We start from the raw sequence: 19,006 nt of genomic DNA, 5'->3' as shown, positions 1-19,006 counted from the left end.
GACCTCTTCTCTCCTTGATTAGAAATGAGTGTCCAGGAAAGTGTGCAGGCATCCCTCGCCTTCCCTACCCTGGGAGAGAAGGATCAGCTCTGCAACCACCCCCTCCAGGTTCACTCGGGGTCACAAATCCCAACGGGTAGGAGTTAAGATGCCACCTCCTTCACTCCCAGCCCCTCTGCCTTCTACAACTTGTCAGATGCCCAGGACCAGGGTCCCCGGCAGGGGGTACTCACCGCTCAGCCCGCGGGTGGCCATGGTGCAGGCGCGCAGGCCAGGAAACCGGGACTGCCCCTCTGCCGGGGCTGCTCTGCCGTCTGCACTGGCTTATTCAGTCGCGGGACTAATTCCATCGCGGCTCAGCTCCGTTTGGACGTGCCCGCCCCAGCCTGCTGCCGCTGCCTCCTCCCCCACCCCTCACCAGCGGCTACCAGGCCTCCCCGGAGCTGCACCCTAGGCGCACCTGCGCTGGTCGCGCCACGTGGAGACGAGCGCGTTCCCGGGGGCGGGTGGAGTCCGGGACACGCTCCGGTTAATGAAGCTGAGGGGCGAGACAGTAAGACCGCTGCTCTCCCCACCCGCGGAGCTGCCTGCTAACCTCGTTCCGGTGTGAGCATTCAGCCGGATTATCTCGTGAACAGTCTGCCTGATTAGCTTCCAATCCCGCCCGGGGAAGCCTGCTTCCCGCCGCCCTGGCCCTGATCGCCTGCGTAGGGGTGGGAGGCTCCCCAGCACACCTGCCTGCCCTCCACCCGCCACCAGCTGTCCCCACCTTTCTCTAGACTAAAAGGAGCAGGAGTGGAGGAATCGTGCCCCGGGGACAGGAAGAGGGGCTGCAGGAGGCAAGGGGAGGGGCAGGTTTTAGCAAAGCTTCCCAGGGAGACGCTGGGACCCCTTGAGGAGGTAGATGGTGAAAGCTCCATCCCAGGAAAAAGAGGAGTTCCATCTCTCCGGAATGGCTTTGGTACCTAGCCATGGGCAGGGGGATGGAAGAGAAGACCTCCAAAGGGCCATTCTGGATGATGGAATCTACAGTTCCAAGACGCCCCCAAGCTAACCAAGTGCATTAATACCAGGGACCCTGAAAATGAAAAGGTATTATGTTAACAATATATGTCAAGTAGGCTCTGAACGACCACGGACTTTCCTATCTCCTATGCTGATAAGGTGGGCTGGTGGGGATTGTTCCTCACTTTACAGATGAGGAAACTGAGGCAGTAAAGGGGAGTCAGGGGCTGAGCAGAAGGAAATCCAAAAGCAGTGTGTGCCAACCTGGGCCGTATCCTGGGCACCAGGAGTAACCACGGCTGCTGTGGATGTGGACCTCCTCCCCCTCAGCATCCTTCTCAGAGCCTTCCCCAGAGGAATTATCTAATTCTAGTAACAAATCTAGGAGGTAATTACTGCCTGTGTGCCCATTTCACAGATTAGGAGACTGCAGTGTAAACGGCCAGGCACCGTGCCTCTGAGGACTGTGCCTGCTCCAGAGTCTGTGCTCTAACACTTGGTTCCTGGCTGCCTGAGACAACGCCCTTCTCCATTCACTTCTGGGAACCCTTCTCTATGTGTTTTCAATGCCAAGAGGATTGGAAGCCTTTCCACCATGGTGGTTCCTTATCCATTCCCTCTCTTCTCTCCCTCCAGCACTTTTTTAGTCCCCTGGTCCCTGCATACTCCTACCTTGAGACTCCCCCTAAGACTCTCCTTTTGGGGACTGTCCCATCTGGTCTAAGGGTGACAAAAAGGAGAGTGCCTGAGACCAGAGGCAGACCCGCCCTGGAACACATGTAGAATGGGGACGGCTCCTGGCTCATACCCCCACTACCAGTTTCTCCTTTTTACCCTACTCCCTGCATTTTTTTTTTTAATCACAATATGCAATTTTTCTGACTCAGCTTTTTTCTTGGTAGCGAACTGTCCTATCAGTAAATATGAGGAGAACTCAGGCTATGGAGGCAGCTGGGAAATTGACACCTTCTGCTGAAGAGGTGGTCTCCCTGCCGAGTGTCTCTGTGGCGACGCCTCCAACGGCACCTCGTCCCCAGGTGGAGCATTAGGCGATCAGTCAGAAGAGAGACAGGTAATTCTCTGGCCCTGGATCTGGTTTCCTACAGAGACCATAGAGGCACTCAAAGCTGGAGGCGGGGTGATGGATGATGACAGCCTTTGAATTATTGAGCAGTTACATAAAACTTCGATCCATTCTTCCTTCCCTCTACCCGGCTAAACTCCCCACCAAAACGACTCAACACAACCCATGCCATTTGCCTTTAATGTATCTTCCCTGGAGGTTCTTCCCCAGCAGTGACAGAAGCAGAAAGACCTAGAAATGCAGCCGTCACTGGTTCCTGTGAGAACAGGGCCGGATCTGTCAGCACCAGGGACGTGCGGCTCTGATGGACCGGCTCAGGAGTTCTTGCCCAGGTGTCCAGGTACTTGGGTTCTGAACCTGACCCTGCCACCCAGCAGCTGTGTGACCTTTGGCATGTCACTCAAGTTCTCTGAGCTGCTTTCATCCTCTGCAAAGGGGCAGGAGAGGGCAGTGGATGAGATAATGTCTAAATCCTTTCCAGCTCCATCGTCCAGTACGTTCAATGAGTTGAGTCTCTCCTGGGTTAGAAGGATCTGGCGTGAAAGTCAATCCTCCATCAAATTCCTGTCTCATAGCCAGGACAGTTGCTTTATTCTCATGGGTGTGCTCTCCCCACCTAGAGTCTCTGCCATCTTGCCAGCATATACATGTAAGCTTTTTTCATAAAAGTCTAAGAAAGGATGATCTCTCCTTGAGAGTGACAGCAGTGGTTAGTGATTTGGGGACCCGGTGAGGTCTGGCGTTACCTACACCTCTTCTGTCCACTAAAGGATCCTGGAGTGGGCAGGGCCTCCGCCTCCAGCATCCAGCCCAAAAGGAACTCAGCCCCCTCACCCCTCAGAACAAAGGAAACCCTCAGTGCTCTGCCACTGACGGTAGGGACACTTAGGGTTCCCCTTTGAACCTTGATTTCCCCATTTTTCTTCTGGTCACTTTTTCCGTTATTGTAGAGCAATTCATAGTTACTCCCGGACTTTCTGGCTTATTTGACCCTCCCAACCGAGTGAGTGAGACTGACGTTGCTGGTTCCAGTTGAGGAAACTAAGTCTGAAAACCGCTACAGGGCTTGCTGAGGCCACACAGTCCAGCGAAGGCCATGGGTGGAACCTGGGCCGCCCCTGAGTCTGGGGGTCCCCGGCCACGGCCACGCCTGTGCCACGAGGGACCACGTTCCCGCACATGCCCAGCACCGTGTTTCCAGCCCCCCAGCCCCCAGCCTCTCACCCTCCCACGGGGGCCACTGAGGGACACAGGCACTGGCTCAGCCGAGGGCTCAGAGAACCCCTTGCACACCCACTGGGGCTCCTTCCCCATCAAGTCAGCCACACTGGCCACAGCCTGGCAGGAGCCTGGCTCCAGGGCCCCCCTCTGCTCTGCCCAGAAGCCCCTGGATTCAGAGACTGGAGACCCCAGTGTTCCAGAGCAAATCCCTTCTCCTTCAGCCACTGGGCTGTTTCCGAGGAGGCCTGGCGCTCACTCTCCCCTTCCCTCCCCGTGGAGGCTGAGATGCCACTTTCTCCCCGAGGTGGGCGGTGCCCCCCGCAGACCCCGGGGCTCAAGTGTTTCCAGATGGAGCCTGTGCTCCCCTACCCCCCGCCCCCTTCAGCACCAGCCTCAGAGCTCCAGCCCAGCCTACAATAGCCACCTCAGCCTAGATGAACCATGAGCCTTTGGCAAGATGACAGATTGGCCTTTATTGTGGGCCCGGGGGAGCCCGGGAGCAGAGCGCGCATGCGCCGAGCAGGGGTCGCCAAGCGGGTGGTGACGGGTGTCCGCGGCAGGGCCGCGCCTCACTGGCGGCATTTCCTGGGGGAGCACTTGCACTGCATGGCGTTGAGGACCACGTGGTGGATGACGGAGCCGTTGGCGCAGCGCAGGGGCACCTGCATGGGCTCCGTGCGTGTGGGCGTGCAGCAGGCGCACTGCTCCTGCACGTCCTCCGTGTCGATGGAGTACAGGGCTTTGCTGGTGCACCTTCCCTACGGCGGGGCAGAGAGAGGCGGCCGTTGCGGGCGGTGGAGAGTCCCAGGGTGGGGAGGGCTCTGGGGCAGGCCACTTCCTCCACCTGCCCTCCTCCAATCAAGAAGGTCTGGCTTTGCCCGGGGAAACACAGGACAGCCAAACAATGTGTAAAAGTAGCTCTTGGGAGGTCTGAAAGGCCTGTCCTAATGGAACTGTCACACCCAAGCCCTCTAGCTGCAATTTCTATGCCTGTGTGATTGATCTTCAGGAAGCATAGCTCCCATCTTCCATTAAGTAACTCTCCATTCTCTTCAAAGGGCGTGTTGAATCACTGCTCAGTATTTTTCTTCCAGGGTCAAAAGTTCCCATTTACTTCAATAAAACATTGGCTTTTTAAAAAAATGTTAAAAGCTCCCAGTTCCTTTCACTTCTCCCCGCTGTGAATTTCCCAGATCCTTTGACTCTGTAACTAAAGAGATGTGTCCAAACAAAGAACTTGCCCCTCCCAACCGAGGACCCCTTACCTGGCAGTAGTGAATGTCCACTTGCTCTTCAGACAGACAGTCTCCCACTTTGACGTACTGCAGCTTGGCAGTGATGTCCTTGCACTCGGGCTCCTCACCTATAGGACAGGTGAGAGATGGGACCTGTTCTTCCATACAACACTCTCCAGCCCAGTTCCCTCATTTACTGGAAATAGGTCAATTTCACAGTAACTGGATCACCAAAGCCAGCCATGGGGAGGGCAAGTCAGTGGTCCTGGTTCCCCTCAGCTTCTCCTGGCCCTTCATATTCAAAGATATAGTTATCACTGGGTTTAACTCACATAATGGCACAATTTTAATTGCAGGAGGAGCCTAGATTCACTGTGCTTTGGTGATGTCAATGGATAGGACTTACTTTTATGTAATTGTAGACTCTAAAAACCATAATGAATAAATAAGGAAACACAAGCTTTAAATGACACATTAAACAAGACGGACTTAATTGATACTTATAGGACATTCCATCCAAAAACAACAGAATACACTTTCTTCTCAAGTGCTCATGGAACATTCTCCAGGATAGATCATATCTTGAGTCACAAATCAAGCCTTGGTAAATTTAAGAAAATTGAAATCATATCAAGTATCTTTTCCGACCACAACGTTATGAGACTAGATATCAATTACAGGGAAAAAAACTGTAAAAAATACAAACACATGGAGGCTAAATAATACATTACTAAATAACCAAGAGATCACTGAAGAAATCAAAGAGGAAATCAAAAAATACCTAGAAACAAATGACAATGAAAACACGATGACCCAAAACCTATGGGATGCAGCAAAAGCAGTTCTAAGAGGGAAGTTTATAGCAATACAATCCTACCTCAAGAAACATCTCAAATAAACAACCTAACCTTACACCTAAAGCAACTAGAGAAAGAAGAACAAAAAAAACCCCCAAAGTTAGCAAAAGGAAAGATCATAAACATCAGATCAGAGGGCTTCCCTGGTGGCACAGTGGTTAAGAATCCGCCTGCCAATGCAGAGGACACGGGTTCAAGCCCTGGTCTGGGAAGATCCCACATGCCGCGAAGCAACTAAGCCCATGCGCCACAACTACTGAAGCCCGTGCACCTAGAGCCCGTGCTCCATAACAAGAGAAGCCACTGCAATGAGAAGCCTGCGCACCGCAATGAAGAGTAGCCCCCGCTCGTCACAACTAGAGAAAGCCCACACACAGCAACGAAGACCCAATGCAGCCAAAAATTAAAAAAAAAAAAAATCAGATCAGAAATAAATGAAAAAGAAATGAAGGAAACAATAGCAAAGATCAATAAAACTAAAAGCTGGTTCTTTGAGAAGATAAACAAAATTGATAAATTATTAGATAGACTCATCAAGAAAAAAAGGGAGAAGACTCAAATCAACAGAATTGGAAATGAAAAAGGAGAAGTAACAACTGACAGTGCAGAAATACAAAGGATCATAAGAGATTACTACAAGCAACTATACGCCAATAAAATGGACACCCTGGAAGAAATGGACAAATTCTTAGAAAAGCACAACCTTCCGAGACTGAACCAGGAAGAAACAGAAAATATAAACAGACCAATCACAAGCACTGAAATTGAAACTGTGATTAAAAATCTTCCAGCAAACAAAAGCCCAGGACCAGATGGCTTCACAGGCAAATTCTATCAAACATTTAGAGAAGAGCTAACACCTATCCTTCTCAAACTCTTCCAAAATATAGCAGAGGGAGGAACACTCCCAAACTCATTCTACAAGGCCACCATCACCCTGATACCAAAACCAGACAAAGATATCACAAAAAAGGAAACTACAGGCCAATATCACTGATGAACATAAATGCAAAAATCCTCAACAAAATACTAACAAACAGAATCCAACAGCATATTAAAAGGATCATATACCATGATCAAGTGGGGTTTATCCCAGGAATGCAAGGATTCTTCAATATACTCAAATCAATCAATGTGATGCACCATATTAACAAATCGAAGGATAAAAACCATATGATAATCTCAGTAGATGCAGAAAAAGCTTTTGACAAAATTCAACACCCAATTATGATAAAAACTCTCCAGAAAGTAGGCATAGAGGGAACCTACCTCAACATAATAAAGGCCATGTATGACAAACCCTACACACTAGGGTTTGCATTCCTATACACTAATGATGAAAAATCTGAAAGAGAAATTAAGGTAACACTCCCATTTACCATTGCAACAAAAAGAATAAAATACCTAGGAATAAACCTACCTAAGGAGACAAAAGACCTGTATGCAGAAATCTGTAAGACACTGATGAAAGAAATTAAAGATGATACAAACAGATGGAGAGATATACCATGTTCTTGGATTGGAAGAATCAACATTGTGAAAATGACTATACTACCCAAAGCAATCTACAGATTCAATGCAATCCCTATCAAACTACCAATGGCCTTTTTCACAGAACTAGAACAAAAAATTTCACAATTTGTATGGAAACACAAAAGACCCTGAATAGCCAAAGCAATCTTGAGAAAGAAAAACGGAGCTGGAGGAATCAGGCTCCCAGACTTCAGAATATACTACAAAGCTACAGTAATCAAGACAGTATGGTACTGGCACGAAAACAGAAATATAGATTGATGGAACAGGATAGAAAGCCCAGAGATAAACCAACGCACACATGGTCACCTCATCTTTGATAAAGGAGGAAAGAATATACAATGGAGAAAAGACAGTGTCTTCAATAAGTGGTGCTGGGAAAACTGGACAGCTACATGTAAAAGAATGAAATTAGAACACTTCCTAACACCATACACAAAAATAAACGCAAAATGGATTAAACACCTAAATGTAAGGCCAGACACTATAAAACTCTTAGAGGAAAGCATAGGCAGAACACTCTATGACATAAATCACAGCAAGATCCTTTTTGATCCACCTCCTAGAGAAATGGAAATAAAAGCAAAAATAAACAAATGGGACTTAATGAAACGTAAAAGCTTTTGCACAACAAAGGAAAACATAAACAAGACAAAAAGACAACCCTCAGAATGGGAGAAAATATTTGCAAACGAAGCAACTGACAAAGGATTAATCTCCAAAATTTACAAGCAGCTCATGCAGCTCAATATCAAAAAAAAAAAACAACCCAATCCAAAAATGGGCAGAAGACCTAAATAGACATTTCACCAAAGAAGATATACAGATGGTCAAGAAGCACATTAAAAGCTGCTCAACATCACTAATTATTAGAGAAATGCAAATCAAAACTACAATGAGGTACCACCTCACACTTGTTAGAATGGGCATCATCAGAAAATCTACAAACAACAAATGCTGCAGAGGGTGTGGAGAAAACGGGACCCTCTTGCACTATTGGTGGGAATGTAAATTGATACAGCCACTATGGAGGTTCCTTAAAAAACTAAAAATAGGGCTTCCCTGGTGGCGCAGTGGTTGAAAGTCTGCCTGCCGATGCAGGGGACATGGGTTCGAGCCCTGATCTGGGAAGATCCCACATGCTGCGGAGCAACTAGGCCCGTGAGCCACAGCTACTGAGCCTGCGCGTCTGGAGCCTGTGCTCCACAACAAGAGAGGCCGCGACAGTGAGAGGCCCGCGCACCGTGATGAAGAGTGGCCCCCGCTTGCCACAACTAGAGAAAGCCCTCACACAGCAACGAAGACCCAACACAGCCAAAAATAAATAAATAAATAAATAAATTTATTTTAAAAAAAAAAACTAAAAATAGAACTACCATATGACCCCGCAATCCCACTACTGGGCATATACCCTGAGAAAACCATAATTCAAAAAGAGTCATGTACCACAATGTTCATTGCAGCACTATTTACAATAGCCAGGACATGGAAGCAACCTAAGTGTCCATCGACAGATGAATGGGTAAAGAAGATGTGGCACATATATACAATGGAATATTACTCAGCCATAAAAGGAAATGAAATTGAGTTATTTGTAGTGAGGTGGATAGACCTAGAGTCTGTCATACAGAGTGAAGTAAGTCAGAAATAGAAGAACAAATACTGTATGCTAACACATATATATATAGAATCTAAAAAAGGAAAAAAGGCTCTGATGAACATAGGGGCAGGACAGGAATAAAGATGCAGACGTAGAGAATGGACTTGAGGACACGGGGAGGGGGAAGGGTAAGCTGGGACGAAGTGAGAGAGTAGCGTTGACACATATACACTACCAAATGTAAAATAGATAGCTAGTGGGAAGCAGCTGCACAGCACAGGGAGATCAGCTCGGTGCTTTGTGACCACCTAGAGGGGTGGTATAGGGAGGGTGGGAGGGAGACCCAAGAGGGAGGGGATATGGGGATATATGTATACATATAGCTGATTCACTTTGTTATACAGCAGAAACTAACACAACATTGTAAAGCAACTATATTCCAATAAAGATGTTAAAAATAAAATAAAACCCATAATGATCAGAGCAATCCTCCTGCGCTTATAACAATATCCAGACGCTAATGGGCAATGAGGTAGCTAATAAATGCAATTAATATGTATCCATCCCTGCAAATGTCATTGTCTCTGTGGGAGCTGATCCTAGGAGCCCTTATGGAATCTTCCTTTTGGGTATAGCTATCTCCAGGTCGCTAGCATGGGTCTCCTTATATACAGGGGTTAAAAGGATTCAGATCTGAACCTCTTCTAGGCCCACTGATAATTCTAAGATTTAATGCCAGCTCATTATTGCCCATCCAAACACTGGGAGTTTTCCATTCCTGGATGGCTCCAAATCTAAATCAACTTTAACTACCTAAGAGTTGGGCTCCCAACTCCCAAATAATGTCATTTTAAAGTGAAAGCCTGCCAACCACATTAAGAGGGTGAATAAGGAAAACATATTGAGGTCAACACCCTATATTCTTTTGCTGTAGATTTAAATCCCTGAGCCTGGCTTCTTTTCCTTATGGAAGGTCCCCACCTCTTGAAAGCACAGACCAACACAGGCCCCTTTTTGCCTCGCTGCTAGTTTTGAAGATAACAGCCTCGGCCCAATTCCATGTGCAGCACGCCTAGAGAGAATGCATCTCCTCTGATGGTTTCCTGACCACATTCTTCAACCATGCAGACAAGAACCATAGAAAAAGATGCTTTCAGAGTGTGTTTCCACAATCTGCAATTTGGTTACAGCAACTACAGGGACTGTCAGAGTGAGCCATCAAGAAAAGAATGAATGACCGAACGCTGAAGATATTCGTGTTTTTACTCTTCCTTTCTCTACCCAAAAATAAACGTGGGAACATGGGCCCATGAACCCAAAAACTAACTAAACTAAAAGACAAAGAATATTAGCCCAGGCAAGTAATTCTACATTCAGAGAATACAGCACTAACATTGGGATTCTGAAAGGTACTTGCGCTCATGGAAACAAGAACGCGAGAACGTGTGGTGAGATGCTGTCTGATGGGCAGACTTGAGCTCCGTCTCCAAAGCTGCGGCCGTAACTATTGGGACCAACCAGTACAACACAACTGCAAGGTCAAGAGGAGCTGAGAGTGAAGAAGACGAGGTTAATAAAACTGAGACCAGCCTCATAAATCCTCGAGAAGGCTGTGTTCTCTGCAGCCCCACAGCCAGCTGCTGGCTTCCCTTTCTCTCTGGGAGAGCTGCACGACATCCAAAGATTAGAGGCATATTGAGTGTCTGCTCTGTCGAGATCATGAATCAAGGTGCCTGTCTTCAGGAGCTCTGGTGGCAGAGAGAAGACATTCTCTCATGATAGGACTATGACCAACCCAAGACTCTGCAAGGGGAAAGGCAGGTCAGAGGCTAGTGATTGTTAGGAGTTTGGAAGGAAGGAGGAAGAGTCTGCTTTACAGGCATCTTGAAAGGGGGCTTCAGGGGGCAGTCCAAGGACATGCAGGGTGGGGTGGAAGTTCCCTGCAGAATTGAACACAGTGACTGCAATATCTTTCTAGAAGAAAGTTCATTCCAAAGAACAGTCCCTGGGCTTCCCTGGTGGTGCAGTGGTTGAGAGTCTGCCTGCTAATGCAGGGGACACGGGTTCAAGCCCTGGTCTGGGAAGATCCCACATGCCGCGGAGCAACTGGGCCCGTGAGCCACAATTACTGAGCCTGCGCGTCTGGAGCCTGTGCTCTGCAACAAGAGAGGCCACGATAGTGAGAGGCCCGCGCACCGCAATGAAGAGTGGCCCCCGCTTGCCGCAACTAGAGGAAGCCCTCGCACAGAAACGAAGACCCAACACAGCCAAATAAATAAATAAATAAATAAATAAAGGTGCTAATAATTAAAAAAAAAAAAAAAAAAAAGAACAGTCCCTGGACTTGGCCTGATTGATTTCAAGGGACAAGCTATTGGTAAGGTACTTACATGTGTCACAGCATGTGCCTGGAATTTTCATGATTTTCCCCTAAGAAAACAGCAAAGTCCCAGATTAGGCACAAATAGTACATAGTGGACACTTTCAGTCACTCCAGGCCAAGTCCTGCCTCTGGACTCAGAGTCCTGAGCTTAAGTCCCCAGATATGAATGGGCTTTCCCATCACAAATGTGAGCAGACTGACCACCCCACCTGGCCAGGCTGAAATGATTCTGATTATTCTGAATTCTCTTCCAGTTGAGTCACCAGGATCATCATTCCCAGGGAAGGCTGGAAATCAGTTTGATCTCTCACCTTCCCATTCAAGGATCACAGATCCATTCTCCCTTAAGGGAAGGTATTTTCTTAAAGCATGGTATAGTTGAGAGAGTTTTGTCCCTCCATTGGGCTTTGATTTTGTAATTTTGTTCATTTTTAAACTAGGTCAGGGTTCTCCTTGGACACTGGGAATCACGTGTCCAACAGCAGAGCTGGACCGCTGTTCAGAAGAACCCTCTTCTTAGAGTCAAAGATGGAGACAGTCAAGAGGAAAGCAGGGCCTGAGCTCCAGCTACTCACCCCTTCGGCCAAACATTTGTGTCCATCGAAGGGCGGGCAGCCCGTGACCCTCCTCTCCCAGATGAACTCGCCTCTCTCGTTGACCCTGCAGAAGTGACTGTCACAGCCATCCTGGAGAGTCTCATCATGCTGAAAGGAAAGAGGGGAGGTGGGCAGAGCAAATCTGAAGACGGTGTTTGGGGTACAAAGCCACTTCAAGCCATGACCTTGACTCCTTGGAGTTGTTGAGACGATGTAGGGGACCTTGGAACAAGACTGAGGCAGTGTGTGCAAAGTCTCCACACCCAGAACCCAGAACGGAGGTGGAGTCCAGTTTTACAACTTATTAACTGGGAATAGGGCTGCATAAATGTAGGGCATCCCTCAACTCTACTGACCACCCAACAGCTTAAAGAATTAAGACACAGCAAAGGGAAACTGGCCAATCAATAGCTGAACGAGAGGTGAGCCAGGTGCCACCTGCCAGCCCCACCAGCCCACTCTGGCTTTCATAGATCCGAGTCTGTGTCACCCTGATTGCCTGGTCAGTCTCACAGACAATCAAGGCTGGAGAAAATCTTAAAGATCAACTCACTCCCAATCATGGGGCCCTACACCAACTTTTGTCACAGAGAGTGACAAAATAACCAAATCAAAGAGAAAATTCTGTACCTCCTAAAGGTTATGCATCTTTCCCTTATAAAATCAGAAATAGGTACAAAAGGAAGTCAATATTGACCCAAACTTAGTCCCTCTTCCTTGAAGAAAATATCCCCAAATAGGAAACCAGACGGTGATCGTAGGGAGACTCCTGAGTCCAAGTTGCCCCCACCTTCAGCATCATGATCTGTCCCCCTCGTAGCTGAATGGTGCAAGCCACAGGCAGGCATCTCCCGCAGCACTGGCCCTGCATCTTCTCTTCCTTGTAACCCTGTAACCAGGAGAAAAAGCAGCCTTAGTTTAAACCTCCCCCGAAGATCCCGATCGTAAGTAGGCCAAATGGTAAATGGTTTCATTAAGCAGTTGCTCCAACTAGAAATCTGGGGGTCATCCTTGTCTTCTCTTCTTTTCTCATCCCCCCTGTCCCACTCATCACCAGATCTTGCCAAAAAATGCATCGTGAACTCATCCACAGCTTGTCATTCCAGGGTCCTCTGTCATCACCTGATCCAAGCAACCATCATCCACTGCTGGCCTCTTTCACAGTCGTAACTGTCTTCCTACCTCTATTCCTGCCAATCCAGCAGCTTCCCGGAAGAAGGATTTCACTGTTTCACAAAAACGCCCCCCCACTCTGGGAGACGACATAGGGTGACCAACTTTTTATTTTGCAAAGTATTCTAAGCCATGCTAACAAAACCAAAAAGTGACCATCAGCTGTCTCATCACTGCATTAAAATTAAAGCTCTTTTAACTCTCCCCACCATGCCGGAAAAAAAAAAAAAAAAAAAAGAACTAAATCTAGTAAAGTTTTTTTTTTTGGTTTTGTTTGTTTGTTTGTTTGTTTGTTTCAGGCAAGGCTTTATTAGGGTCCCTGCTGCAGCAAGGGGCAGTGAGAACAAGTAACAGGTGCCCATGCTTGCTCGCCCCCAGAACAGGGACAAGCAGGTTCCTTATATGGGGTGAAGGTAGGGGTGTTTAAAAGAATACATTTAGTTATGTGAAAACCAGCTACGGTGTCATTGTTTTTTTCATTTTGCTACATTTAGTAATGACCACTTAGCGATTCATTCCTTGGGGTCCTGAGGTTTTTCTACTATGAATCTCTAGCAGGTCATTTGGAGCCCCGGACAGAAGACCTGGTCCTCTCATGTTGCTCCCTTGCTTACTGCACTCCGACTGACAGCTCGTAACCAGCAGGGGAGGTTAGGAGTCTATGAGCGTCCACTGAACTCATCAGGGAAGCCACAGAGAAAGCCCAGGCCACACACACACTCAGAAGGACACTGCTGACATTTGAGGCCATCAGGTAGTGTTTCACTGGTGAGCTTTAACTGTGTTTTCAAAAACGCACAGTTCCTGGCAGGTGTGGACCGAGGTGGATGGGAGAGGAAGAAAGAGCTGGGAAAAACAGCATGAATGTATGTGAGTCGTTACAGTCAGAAAGAGGAAATAAAATGAGGCTTAAATCAGGCACGATTTCATGGGAGCGTGGATTGGGGCATTTTTTAGTGAGTGTTAGAAGAAGAGACTAGGAAATGCCCTCCACTCAGCAGGCGCAAGGAGAAGAACGTGCCCAAAATCTTTACAGGAGAAGTGAGGGGTAGGGGACAAACGGAGGAGGGGTCTGCGAAGTGAAGGGATGGGGCGGTGGACGCACAATCCACACCCCAGAGGGGCAGAGGGCACGGTGAAGCCAAGAACAGGGAAAGATGGTAGGCGCTGTGGGAGAAGAAGGGACGGGAGGAGGTGGAGGAGGGGGTGGAAGGTGAGAGGAGGGGCAATGATTTCAGAGGTGCAGTGGGACTGGGGAAAGAGGGACGGGGGGAGAGGGAACACGGCAGAAACCACTGGAAGGACTAAACAGAGAGAACAGACCCCGCAAGGCAAGAACGCAGGTGACGGGCTTGTCTGAGCCCTGCTGGGCTCCCAGCCACTGCTGCCGGGGTACGCACCGCACAGCTGCCAGCCGGGCACGGAGGGCAGGGCTGACCAGGCTTTTGCCAGAGCATGCAATCCGGAGCAGCCAGGTGCCCGGCCAGCCACAGGCTCACTCGCTCAGGTCTGAGCAGGCAACCAGCCCTGCTCCCCCCGTCCAGGGATGCCCCCCAAGCTCTCCTCACAGGTGTCTCCCAGCCCTTTTCATAAACTGCATCGGCTGCTCAAGGACCCCAGTCTTATCTCCCCGCTGCCCTTTTCTAACTCTTGCTTAAATGCCAGTCTGTCCCTGTGCCCTCTCCTGGGGGGGCTGGTCATTGCTCAAGGTCAGCCCATGGTCATGCTCCTCTGGGAGGCCTTCTCAATGTTCCTGGTCAGTGTCACCTCTCTTCCTCAAGCCTTCCTTTGTCTCTACCACCCCGCAGCACGAACCGGCTGCTGGGCTCCTTTCAGGTATAAGGATCGTCTCCCCGAAGGAGACAGAGGACCCACGTCTCCGACGATGCTAACGGTTCCATCTGACATCGGCAGTTCAAACAGACACAGACCGACCTAAACTTGACCCACCACAGCTCCCACCTGCAGGAGGCCACACGGAGGCCCTTCATGGCAGAGGAACGTGACAAGACCAGGTAAGCTGAGCTAGAATGGGGGCATCTGAGGCAGAGCTCAGCAAAGGCTGAGAGATACACAGCAGGGCTAATCTCAGGGATCTCAAGAGGGAGGAGATCCCTGGGGAGACAGCGGAATTTTGGAGGCGAGGAGGAGGAGTACACAGACCAAACGGGGCCATGAATTTTAAAATATTTAGAAACCTATGTCTAGACTGGATTCTAAAGCTGGATTTCTATGGATGCAGAGGAAGTGGCCGTGCCACACTCTGACCACCAGAGGGCGCAGGTAGAGAGTCAGTGGGCTCGTCCCCCCTTCCCCGGAACACTCTCCTTCAGGACAGCTTAGTGTGGACCTCTTCCTGCATCTACTGTAGTTCCATGGACATCCAGGTAAAAGGATGCCAAAGGCTCCAGACAGCATCATTCCATCCCATATTTATCTCACACACACACACACACACACACACACACACACACACACACACACACACACCCTGCATCCAAAACCCTAAAACAACTGGGATTTTAAATTAAAAAAAAGCAAAAAGGCTTACTTCTCTGGCTTCTTTCTACCTGATGCGGGGATGTTCTCCTTGAGCCATTCTATCAGAAGTAGCTGTGTCTCCTACGGACCCCTTCACTCCCCTTGTAAATATGTTATTAAGCCCCTACTTGGAGCATCACACGGTGCCAAGTGCCATGAAGGGCACAGGTGCAGAACACTCCCCGTCCTCAAGAGCGCTGACCGCACCAGCAGCTTGTCCTAACCTTGTCCCTAACCCCCGCATCGCCCCTCCCCTCTGGCCGCCATGCGGCTCCTTGGATGAAGGATTCCTCCCCGACCCCGCCCAGAACCCACCCGCTGCCCCGCCATCTGAAAGAGCAATGACTATATCCTGTGCATCTAGCTCACAAGAAACTCGTCTGACCAACCATATTTTCTAAGACAGCAGGAGCCCCAAATGCAGAAGGCAGTCTGTGGAGGAAACCAAGGTGTCCTGAGCGTTGGGTCCAGCGCTGTGAGGTGGGGCTGAGAGTCATGATCAGAAGGGTGCAGTGCATGCTTTCCTCTACCCAACTAGAAATGATGATTCCACGTCCCAGAACCCACGCTCAGGAGATGTTCTGAGCAAACAGAGTCATCGTGACCCGGCAGGGCGAACTATGAAAACGCAATGTCCAATAATAAAAGTATGTGTTGAGGCAGAGCCCCTTCAAAGAATGTTGCATAGAACTCTGCACATAGCAAGTGTCTGATAAATAATTGTCGACTAACTAGTAACTGATAAATATTTGTTGACTAATTTTTAATGTTTTCAAAGAACAGTAGTATGTTGCTTAAAAGGAATACAGATCTGTAAATATGGTATCAATAAGCCTTGCAAATACAGGAAGAAAATGTTTAAATTTCCAAAACTAAATTATATCTGAGAAATGCAATTTGGGTAGGCAACTTTTATTCTCTTCCTTACCGTTGTCAAATATGTCCATAATCAGAAAATCACGAAAGCTTTTATTTAAAGAGCCCGGTGAGGTCCCATTGCTTGGGTCCCGCAAGTACCCAGTCCAGCCCCAGGCCCCCATGAGCCTCTCTCACCAGCGGGCAGTCCTCGCAGGTGGTCTGCCTGCACTCCAGCTTGAATCCGGAGATGACCCCCGCCTGGACGGTGCAGAGGCAGGTGGTACACAGGTCAACCATCAGACTCCTCCCGGGCTGGAACCAAAGGGACCAGGGTCAGGCCTCCTGGCACCCCGACACCCCCAGCCCTCCACTGCCCTCAGTCCCGTGAGCCGTCTGCCTTAGGCATGGGGGCCCAGCTGTCCAAAGCTGCCAGGATCCATCACCCTGATTCTCCTCCTGTCCTGAGAGGTCTGCTCCCTCCTTCCCCCCCCCCCACCCCCACCTCAAGGATGGCATGGTAAGAGTGAAGGCTTTCCCGGCAGAGAGGGAGCTGGGGCAGAGGGAGAGGGGCAGATCAAAGCGTGCACAGGAGAAATGCTCGAGTGCCTGGGGCCGGGATGTGAGCGCTAGAAGGCGGGGCCCAGGCCCTGGAGAGGTAGGGGTTCCACTCCAGGATGCCTGGGAAGCTCTGGAGGAAAGGAAAGGGTGGGTGGAGCAGGCCTCCCTGGTTCCTTTCACTTGCACTTTAGAATGACACCCTTCCCACAGCACCCCATCCCTGCCCCCCAGGCGCCCTGGAGGAGAAGGCAGCAGCTCACCCCAACGATGGTGCCGTTGAGCACACAGGCCTGCACGGGCTCTGGGGAGAGACAGGCACAGGGCATGAGTTTGCAGAGCACAGCTGGTGAAGACCCATGACCCGGCTGCTCCTCCCAGGCTGGGCCTCCCTACTCCACCTGCCGGTCCTTCTCCCCACCCAACGCCAGGCTCTGTGGGTCCTCCTGCCAGAGCCCATGTGGCCACAGTGACCCCAGGCCCGCCGAGGAAGGGCAGCTGCCTGCTCCCCACCATCCAGCCCACAGGGAGAAGTTCCTGGAGTCCTCGAGGGGAGGGCACTTGTTTAAGTGATTCACATCCAAGAGGTGAGTGGGAGAATGTTTGGGCTTGTCAAAGAAAGAAATTCTACTCTGGGAACTTGAAGTCCCAAGATAAAATCACACAAGGAACTCAAGACAGGTGATGGCGAGAGTTATTTGCTGTTGCTGCTGCTGTTGGTTGTTTGGCTGGTTGGTTGGTTGGTTGGTTGGTTGGTTGGTTGGTTGATTATGCGGTTGGTTGGTTGATTGTGTGGTTTGTTGGTTAGTTGGTTGACTGGTTGGTTGGTTGATTGGTTTGTTTGTTTATTTGGTTGGTTGGTTGGTTGGTGGGGTTAGGGGATGGGCAGTTGGAATACCTTTTCCAGCTGAATGATTGAGAAGGAGTCTCTAGAATTAGAGAAGCCTGGGTCCAATCCCAGTTCTACCACTCACTAACTCACAAGAGCAAAGGGAGGTATAACAGTACCCACCCTCATGGGATTGTCATAAGGATGACACGAGACAAGGTACAAAACCAGCACTGACACAGTGACGACCTTCAGGAAATTGTCCCACTTCCCTCATCTTATTTGCTTTCTCCCCAAAGCGCTAGGAAAACGGATGGAAAGATTTGATCCTCCCCATTTCCCTGAGCTGCTCAAAAGGCAAGGATTCAGGGGCCTTAGAGGAAAGAGAGGCTTGAAGGCGGGGCTGGCAGCACATCTTACCGCAGCGACAGGTGGGGCAACAGCCCGAGGTCTGACAGCTCAGCTGGAAGCCCGAGGGGCAGGTGGGGACGCTCAGTTGGGGGCAGGAGACATTCCTCTGTTGCACGAAGACCTCCTCCTGGACTCGGACACACTCGTAGATGAGGCAGGGGTTCTCGGGAGAGGCCCAGTGAGAGCCAACCTGTGGTCGGAGCACCCGAGTTGGTCAGGGGGCCCAGGTCCCGCCGGGAGTGGGCGGCCCCCTCAGGAGCTCGTGTGGGTCCTGGAGGTGAGCCCGGCTCAACGGCTAAGCCCTGCCCACAGGGTGAGGCCCACAGAGGGAGGGACAGCGCATCCGGGTCCTTCAGTGAGTCTGGGTCAGAGTCACCCTGACCAAGATCCTAGCTCAGAGCCCCGTGTGCTCCCAAGACAGAGTCTTGAGCCCCTGGAGGAAGCACCTGGGGACACCTGAGGATGCTCCCTCCACCCTTGGCTCGGCTGGGAGCTGAGTGCCCAGGAACGGCTGCATGCGGAGACAGCGGAGGGGGGACGTGGAGGGAAACAGCCCAGCACCCAGCCTCGTGCTGCTTCCCTCTGGTACAGGGAGCCGGTGAGAGCCGGGGATGCTGGCCTCTGACCCTCGGCCCTGCAATCTGCCCTGAGCTTCCAGGCTGCACACGGGGGGCCTGTCCCCAAGGGCACCACGGTCAACGAGCACTGAGTGTCCAGAACATGGTTCAGACAGTCCCTGCGGAGGTTCTGCCTGGACAACGCGTGACCGTGAGCACGGTCTGTGTGAGCCAGCTCCCAGACACACAAGCGGGGGCAGCCGGCCGGCCCACTCCAGGCCCAGCGACGTCTCTTGGCCCCTGTTCCCTCTCTTCTCCTTCCAGAAGAGAAGCAGAAAGTGCCACACACTGCAGCCTCTCTCCTGACCACCCTTCTGACTCACCCTGACCAAACCTTCCCGCTGCGGGCCACACCCCACTCGGATCACTTACCCGCCGAGCTTTGGGCGCATCAAGAGGGCCTGTCCCTACCCACCCCTGCCTGTCCCCCCAGAGCCACTGCCGACCCGCAGGTCTTGTAGGTAAGATGGAGACTTGAATTGGGAAGGGAAACTCTTTTGTGAACACT

General features: G+C 50.2%; 1 protein-coding gene and 1 long non-coding RNA gene across 2 annotated transcripts in view; one reads left to right on the top strand and one right to left on the bottom strand.

The window, feature by feature from the left end:
* Positions 1-3,764: 3,764 nt before the first annotated feature.
* The window catches only part of VWF (von Willebrand factor), a 151,706-nt gene continuing 136,464 nt past the window's right edge, over positions 3,765-19,006 (bottom strand). Inside the window, exons 46-53 of the mRNA XM_028163508.2 lie at positions 17,891-18,071; positions 16,905-16,945; positions 16,282-16,398; positions 12,305-12,403; positions 11,494-11,622; positions 10,926-10,965; positions 4,576-4,673; positions 3,765-4,068 (exon numbers count right to left, since the gene is read on the bottom strand). Coding sequence (XP_028019309.2) covers positions 3,880-4,068; positions 4,576-4,673; positions 10,926-10,965; positions 11,494-11,622; positions 12,305-12,403; positions 16,282-16,398; positions 16,905-16,945; positions 17,891-18,071 — 894 coding nt within the window. The 3' untranslated portion in view covers positions 3,765-3,879. The remainder of the gene's footprint in view (positions 4,069-4,575; positions 4,674-10,925; positions 10,966-11,493; positions 11,623-12,304; positions 12,404-16,281; positions 16,399-16,904; positions 16,946-17,890; positions 18,072-19,006) is intronic.
* Positions 13,500-18,916, top strand: LOC103020929 (uncharacterized). Its single transcript, XR_449995.2, has 3 exons — positions 13,500-13,553; positions 14,496-14,702; positions 18,763-18,916. It is a non-coding gene; the product is annotated as an uncharacterized LOC103020929 (long non-coding RNA).

The sequence above is a fragment of the Balaenoptera acutorostrata genome, chromosome 11, assembly GCF_949987535.1.
Source record: "Balaenoptera acutorostrata chromosome 11, mBalAcu1.1, whole genome shotgun sequence".
NCBI classification, from domain to species: Eukaryota; Metazoa; Chordata; class Mammalia; order Artiodactyla; family Balaenopteridae; genus Balaenoptera; species Balaenoptera acutorostrata.
Note: the sequence above shows the minus strand (reverse complement) of the source record. Positions and strands in the feature narration are given on the sequence as shown.